At 43.4% G+C, this 20,989-nt stretch overlaps 1 protein-coding gene across 2 annotated transcripts in view; it reads right to left on the minus strand.

Moving 5' to 3' along the window:
* LOC105496865 (heparanase) overlaps positions 1-20,751 on the minus strand; it is a 43,787-nt gene extending 23,036 nt beyond the window's left edge. Inside the window, exons 1-3 of one of the 2 annotated variants that reach the window (XM_071093598.1) lie at positions 20,432-20,751; positions 7,348-7,493; positions 4,459-4,584 (exon numbers count right to left, since the gene is read on the minus strand). In XM_071093598.1, the coding sequence (XP_070949699.1) occupies positions 4,459-4,584; positions 7,348-7,493; positions 20,432-20,664 (505 nt within the window). In that variant the 5' untranslated portion in view covers positions 20,665-20,751. Of the gene's footprint in view, positions 1-4,458; positions 4,585-7,347; positions 7,494-13,665; positions 13,959-20,431 lie in introns of those variants that run through there. The other variant, XM_071093599.1, reaches the window with a different exon arrangement.
* Positions 20,752-20,989: the final 238 nt, after the last annotated feature.

Consider the following 20,989-nt stretch of genomic DNA (forward strand, 5'->3'; position numbering starts at 1 on the left):
TGCGAGGCTGAGGCAGGTGGATCACCTGAGGTCAAGAGTTCCAGACCAGCCTGCCCAATACGGTGAAACCCCATCTCTACTAAAAATACAAAAATTATCTGGGTGTGGTGGCATGCACCTGTAGTCCCAGCTACTTGGGAGGCTGAGACAGAATTGCTCGAACTCGGGAGGCAGAGTTTGCAGTGAGCTGAGATTACACCACTGCACTGTAGCCTGGGTGATGAAGCAAGACTCCATCTCAAAAAAAAAAAAATTAACTATTTACTATTAGCTATAAAGACCACTAGGCAGAAACAACTCTTGCAAGCTGCTTTAGGTGTTTTGATATTTGCTGTGTCACCCACTTCCATAATCTGCTGCCTACCATCAAGGAATGACAGACATTTGGGTTTGAAAAGCTCCCTAGAGTCCTGTGACCCAGAATTCTACTGGATCTTAGAGCCACAGTTTCGGGCAGTATGGAGGCTTTGGGATCACCAGCCTGTGCTTAATCTCCACCCTCATTTTTCTAGGGAGAAACTGAGATTCCAAACAAGGTAAGTCTTTGCCCAATATCACACAGCCATTTGGTGGCAGTACCATTACTAGAGCCTGTTACAAGGGGTGAGTGACCTGCTTTAGTTACATATTATAGGCTTTTGTATTTCAAAATCATGTTGTAGAAAGTGCCCTGGATCAGGAATCATAAGACTTGAGCTCCAGGCATAGCTCTCCCACTTACAGACTATAATATGATCGCGGGTAATATCTTTACCCGACAGGAACCTCAGCTATGGATCTACAGTCCTGGGACAAGCACCATCACATGCCTACCTGTAAAACCAAGGTTGAAATGAGACATGTGAAAACTGGCTGTAAATCACAAAAAAAACCCTTACAGTTAAATAGCACTTTGTACTAGCCCTGTACAAAGATTATAGCGTTTTCAAAAAACCTGGAATGCTTGCACTCATACTTTACCCTTCCTCCATTTCTTCATTCTTCCAAATGTGCTTGGAGTTTACATAGCTTGAAATTCTATTATACAACCCCTATAACATAATAAACTGTAACATCTCCTGGAATAGAGGCTATTGATGACTGCGTTCAAATCCATTCTTTTTTTCTTTCCTTTTCTTTTCTTTTTTCTTTTTTTTTTCGAGACAGAGTCTCGTTCTGTCACCCAGGCTGGAGTGCAATGGTGTGATCTCGGCTCACTGCAACCTCTGCCTCCCGATTTTCCTTGCCTCCACCTCTGGAGTAGCTGGGACTACAGGTGGATGCCACCAAGCCTGGCTGGTTTTTGTATTTTTAGTAGAAACGAGGTTTCACTGTGTTGGCCAGGCTGGTCTTGAACTCCTGACTTCAAGTGATCCACCCGCCTCGGCCTCCCAAAGTGCTGGGATTACAGGCATGAGTCACCATGTCTGGCCACATCTACTCTGAAGAAAAAAAAAAAAGCGCCACCTAGCCTACTCCTTCCCCAAAATAGGAAGAAGAATTTAAAAACTTATAATTCATTATCTTATTCCCAACACTTTTCCAAACTCTCATCTCTTACTGTATAAAAAGTGGAGAGATCCTTGGAATGAAGATAAGCAAGATGAGACATTGAAAAAAATGGGAGACTCTTTCCCTTGGACTGTACCACGTAAGTCTATGTCAGCATCCAGTGTAGGCCTGGGTGTAGGCAATAGAAGAATGGGGTGATGAGGGGAACAGGTGGAGAAGAAGAACTACAAAGAGTTAGCTCACTCAGGATGATTACTTTAATAAGGGAGTCATCCTTTCTGCAGTCACATCCAGCATTACATCTGTAACATTGCTTCCTTTTCCTGCTCAAACAGGTTTAAAATGTGAGTCTATATTCTCATGACACATGTTTTTGTCATCTTCTACTTAAGTGGAACACACCATTCAAGAGGACCTGTGTTAGAAAACGTACCTATATATTCTGGGACACTTGTTTTTTTGTTTTGTTTTTTGCTTTTTTGTTTTGTATTGTTTTTGTTTGTTTTTTGTTTTTGTTTTTCTGAGACAGAGTCTCACTCTGTCGCCCAGGCTGGAGTGCAGTGGCACAATCTCAGCTCACTGCAACCTCTGCCTCCCGGATTCAAGTGATTCTCCTGCCTCAGCCTCCTGAGTAGCTGGGATTATGGGCACCCAACACCATGCCTGGCTAATTTTTGTATATTTAGTAGAGCCGAGGTTTCACCATGTTGGCCAGGCTGCTCTCGAACTCCTGACCTCAGGTGATCCACCCGCCTCAGCTTCCCAAAGTGTTGGGATTACAGGCATGAGCCACTGCACCCAGTCTGGGACACCTGTTTTAAGGGTGCAGGCCACTAGCTAAGCAATGAGCATGTCCTTATCTCTGCAGCCTTTTGCTACCTCTTCCTTTGTGGTATGTCCCCATGTCACTCAGCCATTACCAACCTCAGCCACAGGTTCACAACAATGTGTGGAATCTCCTATTGGCTTCTAAAATATTTGTCACTACAATGAGTAGATGCCCAAACTAAACACAGATTTCTGTTTCCATGATGTGCCCATGAAAACTGAAAATTTCAAGCCGGAAATCAAATGTTTACAAATACAAATAAAATTCTGTATTTTTTGTATATTTTAGCATTGCCAACAGGGTAGTCAGACTTACATTAACTAACCCAGTTGCATAGTTAGCAAAGGAAGGCATTTCCCCTGGTGTAGGAACTATGAAAGCCAAGTCCTGGAGTTGGAAACTTACCATTTTGGTAACAGAAAGATCGTGTGAAGTAGCAAAACTGTCTTAGAAATTTAAGATAAATTGGTATAATGTTTAATATGACCCCCCAAGACTTACCTATATCTTCTGGGACATGTATTTTAAGAGCAAATCCATTAATTACCTAATACAACCGGGTCTTCTCCTAGCAGAGCTATAATGATTTATTACAAATGTGACCTTACTTCTGTGGTTCTGTGGTACATGTCATTCCTTTAATGGGATCTGAAATGGCCCTGCCTTATGCCAAACTCCATTCAATAATTAATTATACTTAGTAAAGTGTCACAGTAGATCCCCCTCTTAAAAATGCAAAAAAAAAAAAAAAGTTTTTTTAGAGGACAACATTAGCTATTAGCATATGAGCTATTTTCTGATTTCTTATGGATCACCTTTTTTTCTGTACCATATACATAAAAATGTATATAAATTTGAAATCTGATACATTGAACTCCAGGTAGTACATAGCAAAATCTTACAAGGATAATTTATTATCTTTGTAAGTATATAAATATACTAAAGTATAATTATTATTATACTTGAATAATGTTAACTAACCAAAACAAGTACAGTAACTTCAAGAAAATTTATTTTCAAAAGTCAAAAGAACAGTTTAAAGTATCTGAGCATGTTATTTCTTTAACTGAGATATGGGGCAACATCATTCCTTAGTTGGGTATAAACATGAACCTTCAGATAAAAATATATTTCATAGTTAAAAAAGGACTGTGGCCAGGTGCGGTGGCTAATGCCTGTAATCCCAGCACTTTGGGCGGCCAAGGTGGGTAGATCACCTGAGGTCAAGAGTTCAAGACCAGCCTGGAGTCTGGCCAACATGGTGAAACCCTGTCTCTACTAAAAAATAGAAAAAATTAGCCTGTCATGGTGGCAGGCACCTGTAATCTCAGCTATTCAATAATCAATAATATGATCGGGGGTAATATCTTTACCCTACAGGAACTGAATAATCAAATATTCTTCATAATGAATAGGAGGCTAAGGCAGGAGAATCTCTTGAACCCGGGAGTCAAGAGGTTGCAGTAAGCCAAGATTGCACCATTGCACTCCAGGCTGGGCAACAAGAGCGAGATTCTGTCTCCAAAAAAAAAAAAAAATAAGGATTGCTTGTTTCACTTGCTTTAAAGCCCCATGTGACAATGTCATCCTAATTTGAAGACTGGAAGACTGTTTTAGTGACTGAAAATACACTAATGGGTAGCTGAGCTAGCTCTGTGTTTGCAGAAGCCACAGAGGAAACAAAAAGAGAATGTTGCTTGGTGGCCAAGGCTGTCTGGAGTGACTCAGGGCCCTCCTGCCTAATGCTCTAAACCAATGCATAGTGGAGGTTATTTCTGGGAGGGAGACGGACAGCAAGGTATGAATGACGTTCACATTTTGCCCTTTATATGTCTGTATTTGAATTTTACATAAGGAATATATTCATGTTTTCCTTGACTGCCTAGTTTTTTAGAGCAGTGAAGGTCATTGTTAGATCATGAATGATTGATTTATCTTTCACTCTGTGGCTACTAGGCAATGTCAGATGAAGAAAAAAAACAAAATAAGTTTTGAGTTCAGGATTTCCTGTTTGGGAAATGCTTCAGTATTTTCAGCTTTATACAACTAGTGTAGGACTTGCTAGATCGGTGCCCAAGTCCAATCTATTCAAATATCTTTGGGGCTGGAACACTTCTAGGGTGCCTTTCATTTCTTACTCGAGTAGGTGCTGTTCTTGAACTTTTTCTGGTAGTGTTCTCGGAGTAGCACTTGCTCCTGGTAGGGCCATTCCGACCGTAACTTCTCCTCCACATCAGGAGGGATGGATCCAGATTTGCAAATATCTGCAAGTGAGAGAGATCATTTAGAGGATCTGTTTTCACAGTGAGCAGGCTGAAATCCCATGTGTTTATTTAGTTTGCTATTTATGTGACTAAAGCAGGATAATTAAGTTCTGGTTATGAGGTAGGAGAGCAGAGAAAAGATATATTCTGTAACATGTGTCAAATTTGCCGGCTCATGAATCACCACAAAGAAAACAACCAAGGGCAGGTTTCCTACGAAATATTGAACACACACTGAACATGGATATGTTGGACATAGCTCCAAGTTATTTAACAATTCAGAGGGTTCCTCAAAAGCTTAAAATTACTGGCCGGGCGCAGTGGCTCACACCTATAATCCCAGCACTTTGGGAGGCTGAGATGGGTGAATCACTTGAGGTCATGATTTCGAGACCAGCCGGCCAAATGGTGAAACCTCGTCTCTACTAAAATACAGCTACTCGGGAGGCTGAGGCAGGGGAATCGCTTGAACCCAGGAGGCAGAGATTGCGGTGAGCCAAGATCACGTCACTGCACTCCAGCCTGGGTGACACTGGACGACAAAGCGAGACTCTGTCTAAAAAAATTTAAAAAGCTTGACATTACCAGAGAACTCTAATAGACAACACAGTGCAGTTCTCCTCAGGTTCACATTCAAAATCCATAGCAATTTGTTTTACATGGACTGTATCTGCAGTGTGGTGATTTCCTCTTGCCATCATGGGAGGTAGGATGGGTGGGAACCATTGACGTTTTTTCCCTTTGAATTTGGTACCATCAAAACTTCCGGGACCACAACATGTGCACTTGAAAAAAATCCACCCTGGCCAGGCACAGTGGCTCACGCCTGTAATTCCAGCACTTTGGGAGGCCGAGGTGGATGGATAGCTTGAGCTCAGGAATTCGAGACTAGCCTGGAAAACATAGTAAAACCCTGTCTCTACTAAAAATACAAAAAATTAGCTGGGTGTGGTGGTGTGTGCCTGTGGTCCCAGCTACTGGGGAGACTGAGGTGGGAGGATGGCGTGAGCCTGGGAGGCAGAGGCTGCAGTCAGCCAAGATCCCACCATTGCACTCCAGCCTGGGCGACAGAGCCAGACCCTGTCTCAAAAAAAGAAAGAAAAAAGAAAAATCCACCCCTTCCTGTCAGGCAGATCATTTCTTTATCACAAGACAGCAGGGTCGCCGGGTGCTGGCTGCCAGGGCCGGCTGACTGACCGATGACTTCCTTTCTGGAAAGCTGCACACTGACTTGCTGGTGGCTGATGCCTCATCCATCCCTGGGCTCACAGAGGATGTTTCAGAGGAATTGGATAACCCCAGTTTCCCCCACCAACCATCCTCCTAGACACAGGATGAAGACAACTGATGAGCAAAGAACAGTTTCCTGTCTAAACGTATGAGATCTTGGGGACACACATGGCTGGTGGGAAAGGGTCAAGTCTAAACAGAAACTAGGTTAGGTATGGTGGCTATGCCTATAATCCCAACACTTTCGGAGGCCAAGGCAGGAGGATCACTTGAGTGCAGGAGTTTGAGATCAGCCTGGATCACATAGAAAGACTGTCTCTACAAAAAATTAAAAAATTAGTCAGGTGTGGTGGCATGCACCTGTGGTCCCAGCTACTCAGGAGGCTGAGGTGGGAAGACTGCTTCAGCCCAAGAGGTCAAGGCTGCAGTAAGCCATGATTGTGCCACTATACTCCAGCCCGGGGAACAGAGTGGGACTCTGTCGAAGAAAACCACCCCCAAAACAAAACACAAACTCATAAACATTCCAACCTGGTATTCAAGGAGAACCCATCTGTCTTTTTTCTATTTTCTCTAATTACTATTATGTCAATTTAGCCCCAAATACCTATGAATTGCTCTAAATACTTCGTAACTGGAGAAAATAAACAGAAGGAAAAGATATAATATATGAAATACTCAAATATTCCTCAATGAATATATACATTATATACATGTTATTATAATTCAGTGGTGTATACAATATTTTCAGTATCTTTTTTCTTTTTAAATTATTGAAAAATAGAGACAGGGTCTCTCTATGTTTCCCAGGCTGGTCTTGAATTCCTGGGCTCAAGTGATCCTCCTGCCTCAGCCTCCCAAAGTGTTTGGATTACAGGTGTGAGCCACTGCGCCCATCCTAGTAATTGTTAAGATATGATTTAACTACCATTTGATGTCTGATAGCACTTCTGAAAGACAGGACAAATTTTCATGGCTCCCTAGGGCAGGTTTCTCAGGTGAAGGCCACAGACTTTCAATATCAGAATCCCCTGACAAACTTGCTCAAATCAGAATCTAACGTTGGAGCCCAGAAGTCCAAATATTTAAACTCACCCAGGTGATCATGGATCTCTTTCACCCACATTCTATTTTTAGAATAAATATCCTTCAATCTATCATTGCATCTTCAGCTAGAAATACTCTCTTTAGTTTGATGCGATTCTACCCACTTGCTCTCTCCAAGCAGCTCTGTCCTTCAGCTACAATCACTGTTCTATTAATATTTACAGTACGATGAGCTCTCAGTTATATCCAGGACATCTTTTTTTTTTTTTTTTTGTGAGGTCTCACACTGAACATGACAAACATCATGCTGAGGAAACCTGCCCACTGCCTCCTCCTTTTGTTCAGGTTCCTCCAAAGGTCAGATGAGGGGAGAGGAAGTTAATCTCTTATTAATTGTTAGGTGTGAGAAATAACAGTTTTCTCAAAGCATTCTCATGACAGACTGACGTTAATTAAAATATAGAGTTAATCCTTAAAAATTTTCACCCTGGTTGACTTGAGATTGCCAGTAACTTCTCTCTTCAAAGGTTGATTCCTTCTTGGGATCGAAAATTAGGAAGTCTGTCTTGGTGCCACCAAACCTCAGGTACGCAGGGGACAAGCCTCTGGCCAAGGTACGAAGCTTTGGAGAACTGTTAGGAAGACAAGCAAGAAAGTATAACTATTTTTTCCAAGACTATCTAGTCAAACATTCTTACTTCCTTCTTTCCTGGTGGACCTATTTCTTAACATTTGTCTGTGGAAGACTTAGAGGAGGAAATCATATTGTTTCGTTTTCGAGACAGAATCTTGCTCTGTTGTCCAGGCTGGAGTGCAGTGGCACGATCTCAGCTCACTGCAACCTCTGCTTGCTAGGTTCAAGCAATTCTTGTGCTTCTGCCTCCTGGGTAGCTGAGATTACAGACAGTATTGTTTAATTTTTATTTTTTTTCTTATTGGGCATGATAGAAAGGGAATCATTGTTTAAAACAGGAAGCATCTCAATCTGAATCTAATTGAAAGACTGATGGTCTAGGCACCTGAGGGCAACTTTCAGCTGTAATTCTGGCAAGAGCTTTTGTGTGTGCGTGCGTGTGCGTGCGTGCGTGTGTTTGTGTGTGTGCGTGTGTGTGCGTGTGTGTTTGTGTGTGTGTGTGTGTAGGGATGGGGTCATGCTATGTTGCCCAGGCTGGTCTCGAACTCCTGGCTTCAAGTGATGCTTCTGTCACAGCCTCCCAAAATGCTGAGATTACTGGCATGAGCCACTGTACCCAGCCAGGAGCTTATGCTTTAACTTGACAAGTAGGATAGTGTTCAACACTTTAAAAAACTCATAGCCTTTTATGATTGATGGGGAAAAAGAAATGACAGAATGGAAACTAAGGGAAAGACAGCTCTGTGTCTGTCTGAAAAACAGATTGTCCGAAACTATGGAACAGTAAAAAGATCAGCGGTTACCACGAAATGGGGGTGGAAATGCAGAGAGGGAGGGATGAATAAGTGGAGAACAGGGGATTTGTAGGGCACTGAAAATACTCTGTATGTTACTATAATGGTGGATACATGTCATTATACATTGCTGAAACCCATAGAATGTACACCAACAGGGAACCCTGCTGTGGACTATGGACTTTGGGTAATAATGATGTGTCAGTGTAGGTTCATCAACTAGAACAAACACCTCTCTGGTGGCAATTTTGATAATGAGGGAGGCTACGCATGTGTGTGGGCAGGGGGTTTATGGGAAATCTCTGTCCTTCCATTCAATTTTGCTGTGAACCTAAAACTGCTCTAAAAAACAAAGTCTATTTAAAACACACACACAACTTGGTGCAAGACTTTTTAAAAAGTCTTCAAACACCTGTGTTTCCAGAGAAGTTTATAAATGACTTAGGATCTCTTCTCCTCTCCTTAACTCCCACCTCCCTTCACCATTCCCCACCAAGGAAAATCATTATTATGTATTTAAGTCAAATGACTTAAAATTATATAGGATTCTAATTTCCATCATTGACACCTCTAATTTGAGCAATTCTAAATGCATATTCTGTCAAACCAAAAATGCTCCGAATAGGTGCCTATTATGTGCTTAGAATGGTACCAAATGCTAGAAAATGGAATTAGAATGATCTATAATCCCCTCCCTCAAAAAGATGAGAATGTTCATAAATATTTATATGAGCAAAACTAAGAGAACAGAAGACCTGGGTAAGAGAAACACCTGTCATACATTTCTGAAGTATCAAACATGCAAGGCTGGCCACACTGCTTCCTGGAATGTTCTGAAAACATATTAAACCAATGCTAGTAACTCTTGGAATGGCCTAATTAGTTTGTCTACATGTAGGTTTATTTCAAGTCAGGAAATTATTCTTGGAGCACTAATTGCCAATACTTCTTCTTCTTCTTTTTTTTTTTTTTTTTTTTTGAGACAAGGTTTCATTCCCATTGCCCAGGCTGGAGTACAATGGCATGATCTCAGCCCGTTGCAACCTCCACCTCCTGGGCTCTAGCAATTTGCTCACCTCACCCTCCCAAAGTGTTGGGATTATAGGCATAAGCCACCACGCCTGGCCAAATTGCCAGCACCTCTTAATATCTTAGGAATTAAAGATCTGATCTAAAATTTAAATATTTTTTTTTTTTTTTTTTTTTTTTGAGACGGAGTCTTGCTCTGTCACCCAGGCTGGAGTGCAGTGGCCGGATCTCAGCTCACTGCAGCCTCCGCCTCCCGGGTTCACGCCATTCTCCTGCCTCAGCCTCCCGAGTAGCTGGGACTACAGGCGCCCGCCACCTCGCCCGGCTAGTTTTTTGTATTTTTTAGTAGAGACGGGGTTTCACCGTGTTAGCCAGGATGGTCTCGATCTCCTGACCTTGTGATCCGCCCGCCTCGGCCTCCCAAAGTGCTGGGATTACAGGCTTGAGCCACCGCGCCCGGCCTAAAATTTAAAATTCTAAGATGTGCTCATGCTTAATTAAATATGCTATGTAAGAATTTCAAAGTATTTCTTTATGCTTAGGAAATAAACCAAAAGATAGAAATTGAACAAAATGTAAGTCTCTTGTGGTAAAACTTCAGTGATTCCTCCTTACCATATTTTTGTTTGTAACTTGTGAGTCCCTAAAAATACAGTGGGCTCTGGCACTAGGAACCTCAGAATAAAGTGAGATTTTAAAATGTTGTCAACCCGAATTCACCCTTACTGAAATACCTGACAGCCCCAAAGAGCTCTAGGAAGGATGGCATCTGCCATAGGATCCTCAAAACCACGGCTAAATAAATGGAAATGCTGATCTAAGGTAAGGAAGAAGTAGCTATTTTCAGTTTGGTATGAACCCAAATAAAAATAAACTGTAGGGAGGGGAAAACAGAGGATGCACTACTGTTTAATGACTACAGAGTTTCAGTCTGGGAAGATGAAAAAGTTCTGAGATAGATAGTGGTGGTATTGGCACAACAATGTGAGTGTGGTGAATGCACCACACTGCACACCTTAAAATGGTTAAAATGGCAAGTTTTTATGTTTTGTGTATTTTGCCACAATAAAATAAATAGTACTTGTAGTGTAATTTTAACAATAAAAGAATATATATTTATATACGAGAGAAGTATGCCTGGATGATAGCAATGATCATTATGTGGTGAGCTAGATAGTAGACTTTTTCATTGCTTTCCTGTATTTCACAAGTGTTCCATAACAAGCATGTGATATTTTAAATTATACAAGTTGGTGTGTGTGTGTGTGTTGGTTTTTTTTTTTTTTAGACAGGGTCTCACTCTATTGCCCCAGGCTGGAGTGCAATGGCATGATCTCGGCTCACTGCCACCTCTGCCTCCTGGGTTCAAGTGATTCTCTTGCCTCAGCCTCCCTAGTAGCTGGGACTACAGGCACCCACCACCATGCCTAGCTAATTTTTGTATTTTTAGTAGAGATGAGGTTTCACCACGTTGGCCAGGCTGGTCTTGAACTCCTGACCTCAGATGATTCACCCGCCTTGGCCTCCCAAAGTGCTGGGATTACAAGCATGGGCCACCGCACCTGGCCTTTGTGTCTGTTTTAATAGGTGAAAAAAACAAGATTTTAAGGAGATAAAGCCATCTGTTAATTTATTCAACAAATATTTGTTGCGGGCCGACTCCGCCAAGCATTATGCTAGTTGCTGGAGATGAATGGTGAACCAGGCAGAGATAGCGACTGTTCTCATACAATTTATAGTTTAGTGATAGATACGAACAAGTAAATAGGCAATTCTTAAAAAATGCTATGGAAACATTTAGAGGGGCTCCTAATCTAGACTTTGGGCTGAGGGTAGGAGGTTGGTTAGCGAAGGTTTTTCAGGGGAAATGGTTTCACTGCTAGACATTCAAAAAGAATAAACCTTATCTAGATTAAAGAGAGTGGGGTAGGATTGAAGAAAGCAATCCAGGTGAAGGGAAAAGTCTGTGCAAAGACCAGAGATAGAAGAGAAGCTGGCACCACTGATGAGCAGAAGGGTGTGGCTGGTGCCTAGAGATGGGGGGCAGAGAGGCTGGGAGAGAACAGAATGCAGAGGCAAATAGGGCCACATCATGGAGAGCCCCGTAAGCCACAAGTCCAGGAGTGCCAACTTCATATGAGGGCAACGGGGAGCCATGGAAGGATCTGAAGCAGTTGGAGTGACCTCACCAGACCTATTTTAGAAAGGAATCACAGGCTGCAGTACAAATAACTGAAAAGAAGGAGCAAGACTCTGGTCATGTTAATGTAGACAAAATGTGATGGACTGAGGTAAGGTGACAGCTCAGAGATGGGGAGAGATGGATCAATTCAAGACACACTTAGAAGTAGAAATAATAGATTTGGGTTTTTAAAATAATTTTTAAAAAATGAGACAAGTTTCACCTTGTTGGCCAGGCTAGTCTTGAACTCCTGGCCTCAAATGATCCACCTGCTTCGGCCTCCCAAAGTGCTGGGATTACAGGCATGAGCTACTGTACCCGGCCTAGATTTGATTATTAATTGGATGTTGAGGAGGAGTCAAGGATTACTTCTGGGAAGCACCTTGGAAGATGGTAATATCATTTGCTGGATGAGGAATAGGTGATAGATTCAAGATGGGGAGGAACAGGGAGGAGAAGGGGCGCTAAGTTTTGTAGAATTTGAGATACCAATGGAACACCAAAAAACATATTTCCATCCATCAGGTGCTTGGCCCTGTGTGCCTGGAACTCAGGAGACACATATAGGCTGGGAATATAGACAGGCAAGTCCCGTAGAAATACCAGGGACTGGCAACCCCTAGCTCACAGGTCGCAAGGCATGGCCCTAAAACCAAGATGAGGAACTTCCTCAGAGAGAACCACTCCAGGCTGGCCCCGTTCCACTGCCTTCCACCAGGCACTGATTCTGTTCCTTGGCATTTTGATTGGGTATGATGATAGAGGAACCTCATTTAGATTCCTCTAGCTGTATTTGTAAGCAGTCGCGGCTGGGCAAGAGATGGGGAAGTGGGAGGAAATGAGCATCTGGAAAAGGAGCTGTGGCATCACATGACGGGCATCTGTGCGTGACCTGGGTCATGGCCTGGTCCTTAGAGGTACAAACTGTACCACCTTGGTTCACTCTCCATCACACTGCCCTGCCTTCATTTTCTTCATAGCATTTGTCGCTCTCTGAAATCAGCTTCCTTGTTCATTTCCTTGGCTTACTCTCTACTGCAGCCCCCATCTCTGCTGCAAGCTCCCTGAGAGCAGGGACCTGACTGACTTATCAGAATCCACCCAATACCTAGATAAGTACTTGGCACACCACTGGTGTTGAAGAAATACTTCAGTGAATGAATGAGCAAGGCCCACCTGATGTAAGTGTAAGTCGGGGCCAGACGAAGACTGTTTCCTGAACAAAATGAAAACTCAATGCTATCTGGGTTTACCACTTGGACACTACCAAGTAAAATAAATCACGTTTCAAAGTTTTGGTATTAAGGACCTTTCTGTTTATCTCTTTTGCAATGAAATAGTTTCTTGTTTTGAGAAAATAATATTGATGCCCTCTGACAAAAACTAGATTTAATATGGCTGCAAAATATGCCACAAAACTAAAATTGATCAAAGGTACAGTATCTCAATCATATACAAGAAAAATAAAGGAAAAATGATCCCACTACCAGAGTGACGTGGAAATAACAGAGGAACGCATGAAAGAAGCTGTAGCTGTTCTATTTCTAGAGCAGTTTGTTAAAGAAAAAAAAAAAGGGGGGGCGCTGCAGGTGTTTTTATTTTACCTTTTGTACAAAAATAAGTTACTTCTCTCTGACACGAAAGCAGAGGTGTGCTGGAGTCGGCTGTACCACGTTGTCGGCCTGTGAAAGCCAAATGTTAAATCTGGAGAAATTTTGTGAGCCTGTTGTTAAACTGTTGACAGTTTGGAACCGGCTATGGAGGGAGTATTTACACTACAGAAATCAGCAAAACCCATCAACCAGTCTCCCCTTCTCCCAGAGAGCCAGTTGTTAAATAGTTTCCAGCATAGCCCTGCATGACCAGTAATTTAAGTAATTTCCGGAAGTGGGTGAGACCACGCGGGGAATACGTGAAGTGAAAAAAAGGCGTAGGTCAGAAGTCTGAGGAACACTAATGTTTAAGACAAGCTAGAGAGAGAGACGGAGAGGAATTGTTAGAGAACACTCCCCTCCTAGAAAGGCGACAGACCTAAAGAGGTAAGAAAGTGCTTCCATTGTCAACCTTGCCAAATGCCTCCAAGAGACTGTACTAGTTTGTTAGGGCCGCAGTGGCAGAGTTACTGTAAACTAATTGGTTCGAACAACAGAAATGTATTGTCTTACAGTTCTGAAAAGCCAAAAAGTTGAAATGAAGCCAGTGGCAGGGCCATACTCCCTCTGAAGGCACAAGAAAGGATTTGTTCCAGGTCTTTCTCCTGAGTTCCCATAGCTTTTTGACTCCAACTCTGTAACTCCTGTCATCACATGGTATTCTCCCTATGTGTGTGTATGTCTCCAAATTTCTTGTTATAAGGACATCAGTCATATTAGAAGAGGAGTCCACCACATTCCAGTATGACCTCATCCTAACTAATAACATCTGCAATGACCCTATTCCCAAATAAAGTCACATTCTGAGGTACTGGGGGTTAGGACTTCTAATATGGATTTTGGGTGACCTCATTCAACCCATAACAAAGACCAAATAAGATAAAGTATTTATTAGGTTTCCCAACACAGGAAGGCCATTGATGATGTCAGAGAGATTGATTTCAGTGACATAACAATGGTGGCATCATGCGGGCGGAACAGCAAGAACTGGCTGCCCAGGGGAGGGCAGAAACGGAGTGGTTTCTGCAGAGACAGTGCGCGAGGAGGTGATTGAGATGGGAAAGGCTTGGGGATGCTTCTATGCTGCGAGGAAGATGCCAGTAAAAAGGGAGGGGTTGAAGATACAGGAGAGGGAAGAGGTGACTGACAGAGCAAAGTCCTTGGGGGTTGGGGAGGGGACGGGATTCAGAGCAGAACTGGAAGAAGCGGACTGAGATCAGAGAAAGGAGGAAAGCTGGACTTAGGCATGACATGTCTGCAGATTTGATGACAGGAGGAAAAGGAAAAGGAAGTAATTGCTCATTTTCTTTGGGAAGCAGAAGTATGGTGATGTGCTAAGAATGATAAGGTGAAGGTGGAGTCAGAGATTTTTAAAAAGTAGACAATGCGAAAGGCAGAGAAATGGAGAGTTAAGGGTAACACTAAGGGCCAGGGAAGTCTGGAAGCTAAAAAAATGTTTGGTGCAACGTCAGTCTATGTGGCTGGGAAACTGTCCACTCCCCCAGAGCTCACTAGCCCAGCTATACAGGTTGGCCACTGAGACTGGAAATGAGGCATTAAAATGGCTTATTAATATGCATTAAAATCAATAAGTAATATATTTCAATTTCCACATTTTTGGGCCACCCTGTAGATTCCAAAGAGAGAAAATACGCTTGGACTAAATCAGGTTTAGGATTTTAGGATTTTAGCTGGAAGAACAATGGAACAGGGATTTGGGGTTATTATCACAAAAGTGGTTCACGTGATAAATTAAGAAGCTCAAATCAGATATGGAAGAAGTAGAGACAGGAGGAAGCTGTTCAGTGGAGGTATTTAAAAATTGTTATGATGGGTGCTACGGAGTAGAGGAGCTGTGGTCTGGCTCTCAGAAAAAAAGGTGCCCTGCTTTTTAGTATTTGCCAGTTTCCATGGTAAATATTCTCACCAGTGCAAATCACTGTCTGATTTGCAGATACCCACAGGATGTCACTGAATACAGAGTTGAGAGGAAACGCATACATTTCATGAGCTGGACAAGCTGGTTCTGTTACAACTTGAGTGTAACATTATCTGTTACAACATATGAAAAAATGTGAGAGTGAAGAAACTGAGACAGTTTATCTAGGTGACTTGAAGTCATCTAGGATGATGGTGAGACTTAGAAGTGGAGAGGAAACTGTGAGATCAGTGCCAGTCTTCAGTTAATAAGGGGGAGTAAGTAAGAGGAGGACAGAGTGCCGTGAGCAGGAGCACTGGATGAGAGCCGGATGTGGAGATGAGGAACCACACACTGCATCATGGCATCATCCGTAATGCTCATCAGCCTAGTCTGTACTGAGTGTGTAGGGAACTGACCTGCCTTCTTTCACTTAATTTCAAAACAACCCAATGAAGCAAATGGCATTATTATCGTCATTTTACAAACAAGGAATCTGAACAAAAGGAGGTAATTTGCCCAAGGTAACAAATCAAAAGAGATTTGAACTACAGCAGTGTGGAGTTCAAACTAGTGGGCTGTCATCCAGAAGCCGGACTGGAGAACGGGAAAAGAACTGGACTATGGGAGAATGTGCAGCCACTACTCAAAAGGGCTACAGGGAAGACGGTGTCTTCAGAGAAGAACCAAGCTGTAGCTTGGACAAGGAGGTACAGGAGATATTCTGTGAGGAGGACAGAGCAGGGTTACCCCGCAAAGGGCTCCAGGGCACAGTGGATAGGGTTAGTGGGGAAGGGATGATAAGAGCTCAATCAGAGGGACAGCACTTCCCAGGAGTTAGGAGACATGAGGTGTGTGATTGCCCCCAGCCCTTTGTTTCCCTTTGGCCGTGGATATTTCTGCCATCAGTAGGCACATGGGGGGTCTGCGCCTCTTTCCAACACTGGTTATCAAAACATGTGTTTACATTGATAAGTAATTTTCCAAATGGGAAAAGCAACTCTGTCTACAAAGATGCAAGAATCTAATATTGAAAGTTTTTATCAGTAAATATTTATTGAATTGGCAAAAAGAGATAAACTTTGCTGAAGGAAAATAAGCAAATTGCAATGAAAAGCAAACATGGTTGGTTGCATTATCACTGAGATTGCTGTTCGTACCACTTTTGCTCTGCAGTAGTTAGGATTTCTACCACTAACTCAGCACTATACTTTTTTTTTTTTTACCGTGCATTAGTGAACTATGCTTGCATATGTGTCTTAACTGAAATGCAGATCTGTACTGTCCACTACCATAGCACTAACTACATGTGGCTACTGAGTGCTTGAAACATAGTTAATCTGAGGCCAGGTGCAGTGGCTCATGCCTGTAATCCCAAACCTTTGGGAGGCCGAGGTGGGCAGATCACCTGAGGTCAGGAGTTCGAGACTAGCCTGGCCAACATGGTGAAATCTTGTCTCTATTAAAAATACACAATTAATCAGGCGTGGTGGCATACACCTCTAGTCCCAGCTACTTGGGAGACTGAGGCAGGAGAATAACTTGAACCTGGGAGGCAGAGGTTGCGGTGAGCCAAGGTAATGCCGTTGTACTCCAGCTTGGGTGACAAGAGCAAAACTGTCTTGGAAAAAAAAAAAAGAAATATACTCTGAGAAGTGCGATAAGTAATACATGCCAGATTATGGAGAATTGGTTTGAGGAAAGGAATAATAAATATCTCATTAATATTTTTATATTGATTATATGCTGAGAAAACATTTCGGATATATTGAACTAAATAAAATTATTAAATTAATTTCACTTGTTTCCTTTTACCTTTTTAATATGGCTACTAGAAAATTTAAAATTACATATGACCTTGCATATGAGGCCCACATCATATTATATTTCCATTGGACAGTGTTGATTCAGGGCCAGGCTCTCTTTGGAGTTCTGCACACAGTTGGGCTTAGGAAGTATTTTGATTGGTTTCTTGATTAAGTCCCTCTGGGAAGACGACAAATTGAAAGTTCTATTTTTTAAATTTTAGATTGCTCTATCATTGGTATTTCAGTTTTGTGTGCAGTTGGGCTGTACACAACGTATTTGCCTTCATGGAGGCTAGAACCACACCATATGACTAAGTTTGCTTAGGCCTCTTTGAAGTACCTTAGATGAAGGGTTGGGCCCTGAAACTGTTACTCTCATGTGAATGCTTCTTTTCATTATATCAATATCTCAATTCCTTTCCAAACAATCTTTTTCTACCATATCCTACTCTCTTTCCTTTAAAAAATATAATCTGCTTTCCCTTTTTATGGGCATTATTATCTCATATGATCAGAGTCTAGTTTCAAACGGCAGCCAAGTTACTTAATCTCCCTGAGCCTCAATTTCTTCATTTTAAAACGGGATGATAAAATGGGGATGATACAACCTCATAGTGTTGTAGCCAAGACTAAATGGATTAATACCTAGAAGGTGCTTAGAACAGAGCCAGGCAAATGACAAGAACTGAGGAAGTGTCAGCTGTTTGTGTCCTCCTCTCTTTCCTTATTCCTTCAGCTTTTGTCTGCTCAGCTCTTGCCATCCCGCCCACACATCTTCACTTTTGAGGAACTGTAATAAATTAAACAACAGGCGTCTTACTCTCCTCTACTGTGGACCCATACAAAGCTTAGTGTTGTCTTCTGAGATGGCTGGGCTGCTTGGGCCCTGTGCCCCTCCTGGGGAGATGGACCCTCACACTCCGATTTAGAAGCTAGGTCTTAGATGAGGAGAGGGGTTCCTGCCTCTTTTAGACAGAAGCCAGCCTTGGAGAGAAGCACGTATAGACAAGAATAAACTGTCTTGTAAACCAGAAAGAAAGTTTTATGCATCACACGTTATGCTCTCTTGGTATTTCATTATACTCCAGTGTTTAACAAAAAGGTGCAGAGGAGGGGGGAAAAAGGGTGCTCTGGGAAATGAAGAGATGTATTTAAGAAGAATAAAGGTATCATCCTCACTAAGTTGCAGATTGGAAGTTCTACGTGTTAGAGGGGTGTCAGTCAATTGCGGGGAGCTTTGACTGCTGGGTGATCAGGCCCAGACCCTGGAAGTCATACTGTATGTTTTTTCTTTAGGACCTGTTACTCCAGAGGTGAACCCACGTCTGTCCTTTCTTGGGGAGAGGTTGGGGAATATGCTGGCTACAGCAGTAGAAGAGGCCTTGGGTCCTCACATTTCGGTAAATGGACATCTACTTCACACACGTTTTCAGTAAACCCGCCCCCTCACCCACCCACCCACTGCCCCACACTCCAGCAAGCTAAGACCAGGGTCCTGAGATCTGGAGCCCTGTGGTTCAGTATTTCTCTGGAGTAATCTTCCTATCCCCCAACTAGTTGCTGCCTAGTATCAGCTTCCTATCCTTAAAAGGAAGAGCAAAAAGTGAGGATTCTTCCCCACCAGAAAATTCTAGTGCCACAAGGGAAAGGAGCGGTTAACTATGATCCAAAGAAAACAGAAAACTGGTGAATGGCTACCAAATGCTCACCATGTCCTAGGAAGAAATAATTCATTTGAATGTCAAACACTTACTATGGGCCAAACACTGTGAAGCTCTTACCATATCATCAAATCTTTGGGCAATAATCCTTGAGGCAAGCTTGAGAAATTCCATTTTACAGTGGAAGAAATCAAGGTTGGTGTGGCCAAGAGACATGGAAAAACCAAGCCACTCATCTTTGCCAGAGCTGAGAGTCAAGCCAGGACGGTCTGTCCATCTCTTAACCAGTACACTACCCATTAAATTAGCACTGGCAACTATCGTGTGGGCTCAGGGAGGACAGCACCTAGGTATTTAACACAGAGGTGAGATAGTGGTGATCATTCCCTCCATCTGGGCTGGTCAAGATGTGGCCAACTCTGGAGGCTCCCAGGGCCTAAATAAGAGACCAGAAGACCTGGGATTGTCGCTGTAGCTCCCCATCTTGGAGTCATGGATCTTAGTCTCCCAGTCATATGAAATTATAAAATATGAAGAAAAAGGCAAAAATATAGAAGATATCAGGATTATGCAGAAATGAGGAGGGTTGTAGTCCAAGGAATGTTTGAAGGGAAAATGGACTATGATGACCTTTGACCACATCCTCAAGAAATGGATGATTTTTGTGAGACACAGTCTCACTCTCAGCTCACTGCAGCTTTGACCAGTGGGGCTCAAGCAATTCTCCTGTATCAGCCTCTTGAGTAGCTAGGACTTCAGGCACACACCACCACATCTGGCTGATTTTTAAATTTTTTGTAGAGATGGGGCTTCGCCACATTGCCTAGGCTGGTCTTGATCTCCTGGACTCAAGCAATCCTCTTGTCTCAGCCTCCCAAAGTGCTGGCATTACAGGCACCGCACCTAGCTAAGGATTGGATTCTAAATTGAGTTCTAAACTTACCCATATTCCCTAACAGCTATAGGGCAGAAGGCTTGAACCTGCATCAGGTTCCTTCTTTCTCAGGCAAGAACAAAACTTGGAGTTGATAAGGCAGCACCACATTTCGCAGCCCCATTTTGGAGAGACATCTTTTTATTAGGACTTTGTGAGTCACTGAAGTAGTCTCCTAGGTCTCATTTATTGAATATTTAGATTTTTATTCTTGTTCTAGATGCCCTTTGCAGCTGCCAAAAAAAAAAAAAAAAAAAAAAAAAGAAAGAAAAGAAAAAGAAAAAGAAAAGAAAAAAAGAAATCTCCTAACAGAGTTTAAAAGACAGAAGCCTATGCACAATCTTACTTGTCCTACACTGCACAGCAATTCAAGCATTCACAGGCCTCCAGGTGCACCTGCCCAGTTTCCCTCCTCCTGGCGAGGGAAGTACTGGGGCAAGTGGGCAGTTTCTTTTTTCAAATTTCCACTTATACCTGACCTTAGGTGGTGCTTACTCAATACTTACAGAATGAATGAAACAAAAAGGCTCATTTAGAGTGGGCGCGAAAAATGTGTACACACGGACTTAGTGGAATAGTAGACACTGGAGACTCCAAAAGGTGGGGAGGGTGGGAGAGGGATGAGGGATGAGAAATTGCCTATTAGATACAACGTACACCATTCAGGTGACAGTTACACTAAGAGCCCAGATGTCACCACAATGCAATATACCCATGGAACAGAACTGCACTTGTAACCCCTAAATCTATTTTTTAAATGATACCCCCCAAAAAGAGGTTTGGGGTCAGAGAGTAAGGGAGGGAGAGGGAGAATGAGAGGCGGGAAGTGGGGTGGGGAGAGGCAGGCGGGGAGGTTCCGGTGTGAAGTTGTTTCCGCGCAAAAAGAGAGTGGCTGGCGGGGCAGACATAGGTGTCAGGAGGACAGGAGAGGGTACAGGACCAGGAGGCTGGCGCTTACCCCAGGAAGATGAGGAACCGCGGGTCCGTGGCCAGGTTGGCGTCGATGGTGACCGACAGGAACGAGGGGCTCACCAGGTGCAGCGGCTGCTGGGTGAAGAAGTCCAGGTCCACGACGTCCTGTGCTTGCGCAGGTCCGGCCAGGACGCCCGGGGAGAGGGGAGCCAGCGGCCCCAAGAGCAGCAGCAGCAGCGGCGGCGGCGGCGGCAGCGCAGGCTTCGAGCGCAGCAGCATCTTAGGCTCACCTGGCAGCTCCCCTCCGCCAGCGGCCGCGCAGCGGAGAGTCGAGCACTGGAGCACTTCCTCCCGCGGCGCCCCAGCGCCCTTTTCTCCTTTCCTCCGCCCCGTTACGCCTACTCACCCCTCCCACTGCGCCCTCCATCCCTCCCACTCCTCTTCTGCATCCCTCCCACTGTTCCCAATCCAACCCCGCCCCGCCTGCCCGGCTGTCTCCTACTTCCTTGCTCGTTTTCCCCTCGGTGGCGGTCACGTTCACTTACGAAATCACCCACACCCACTTGAAGGGTGAGGAGATGGCCGGGATCCAAGCGCCCAGGAG

The sequence above is a fragment of the Macaca nemestrina genome, chromosome 3, assembly GCF_043159975.1.
Source record: "Macaca nemestrina isolate mMacNem1 chromosome 3, mMacNem.hap1, whole genome shotgun sequence".
NCBI lineage: Eukaryota > Metazoa > Chordata > Mammalia > Primates > Cercopithecidae > Macaca > Macaca nemestrina.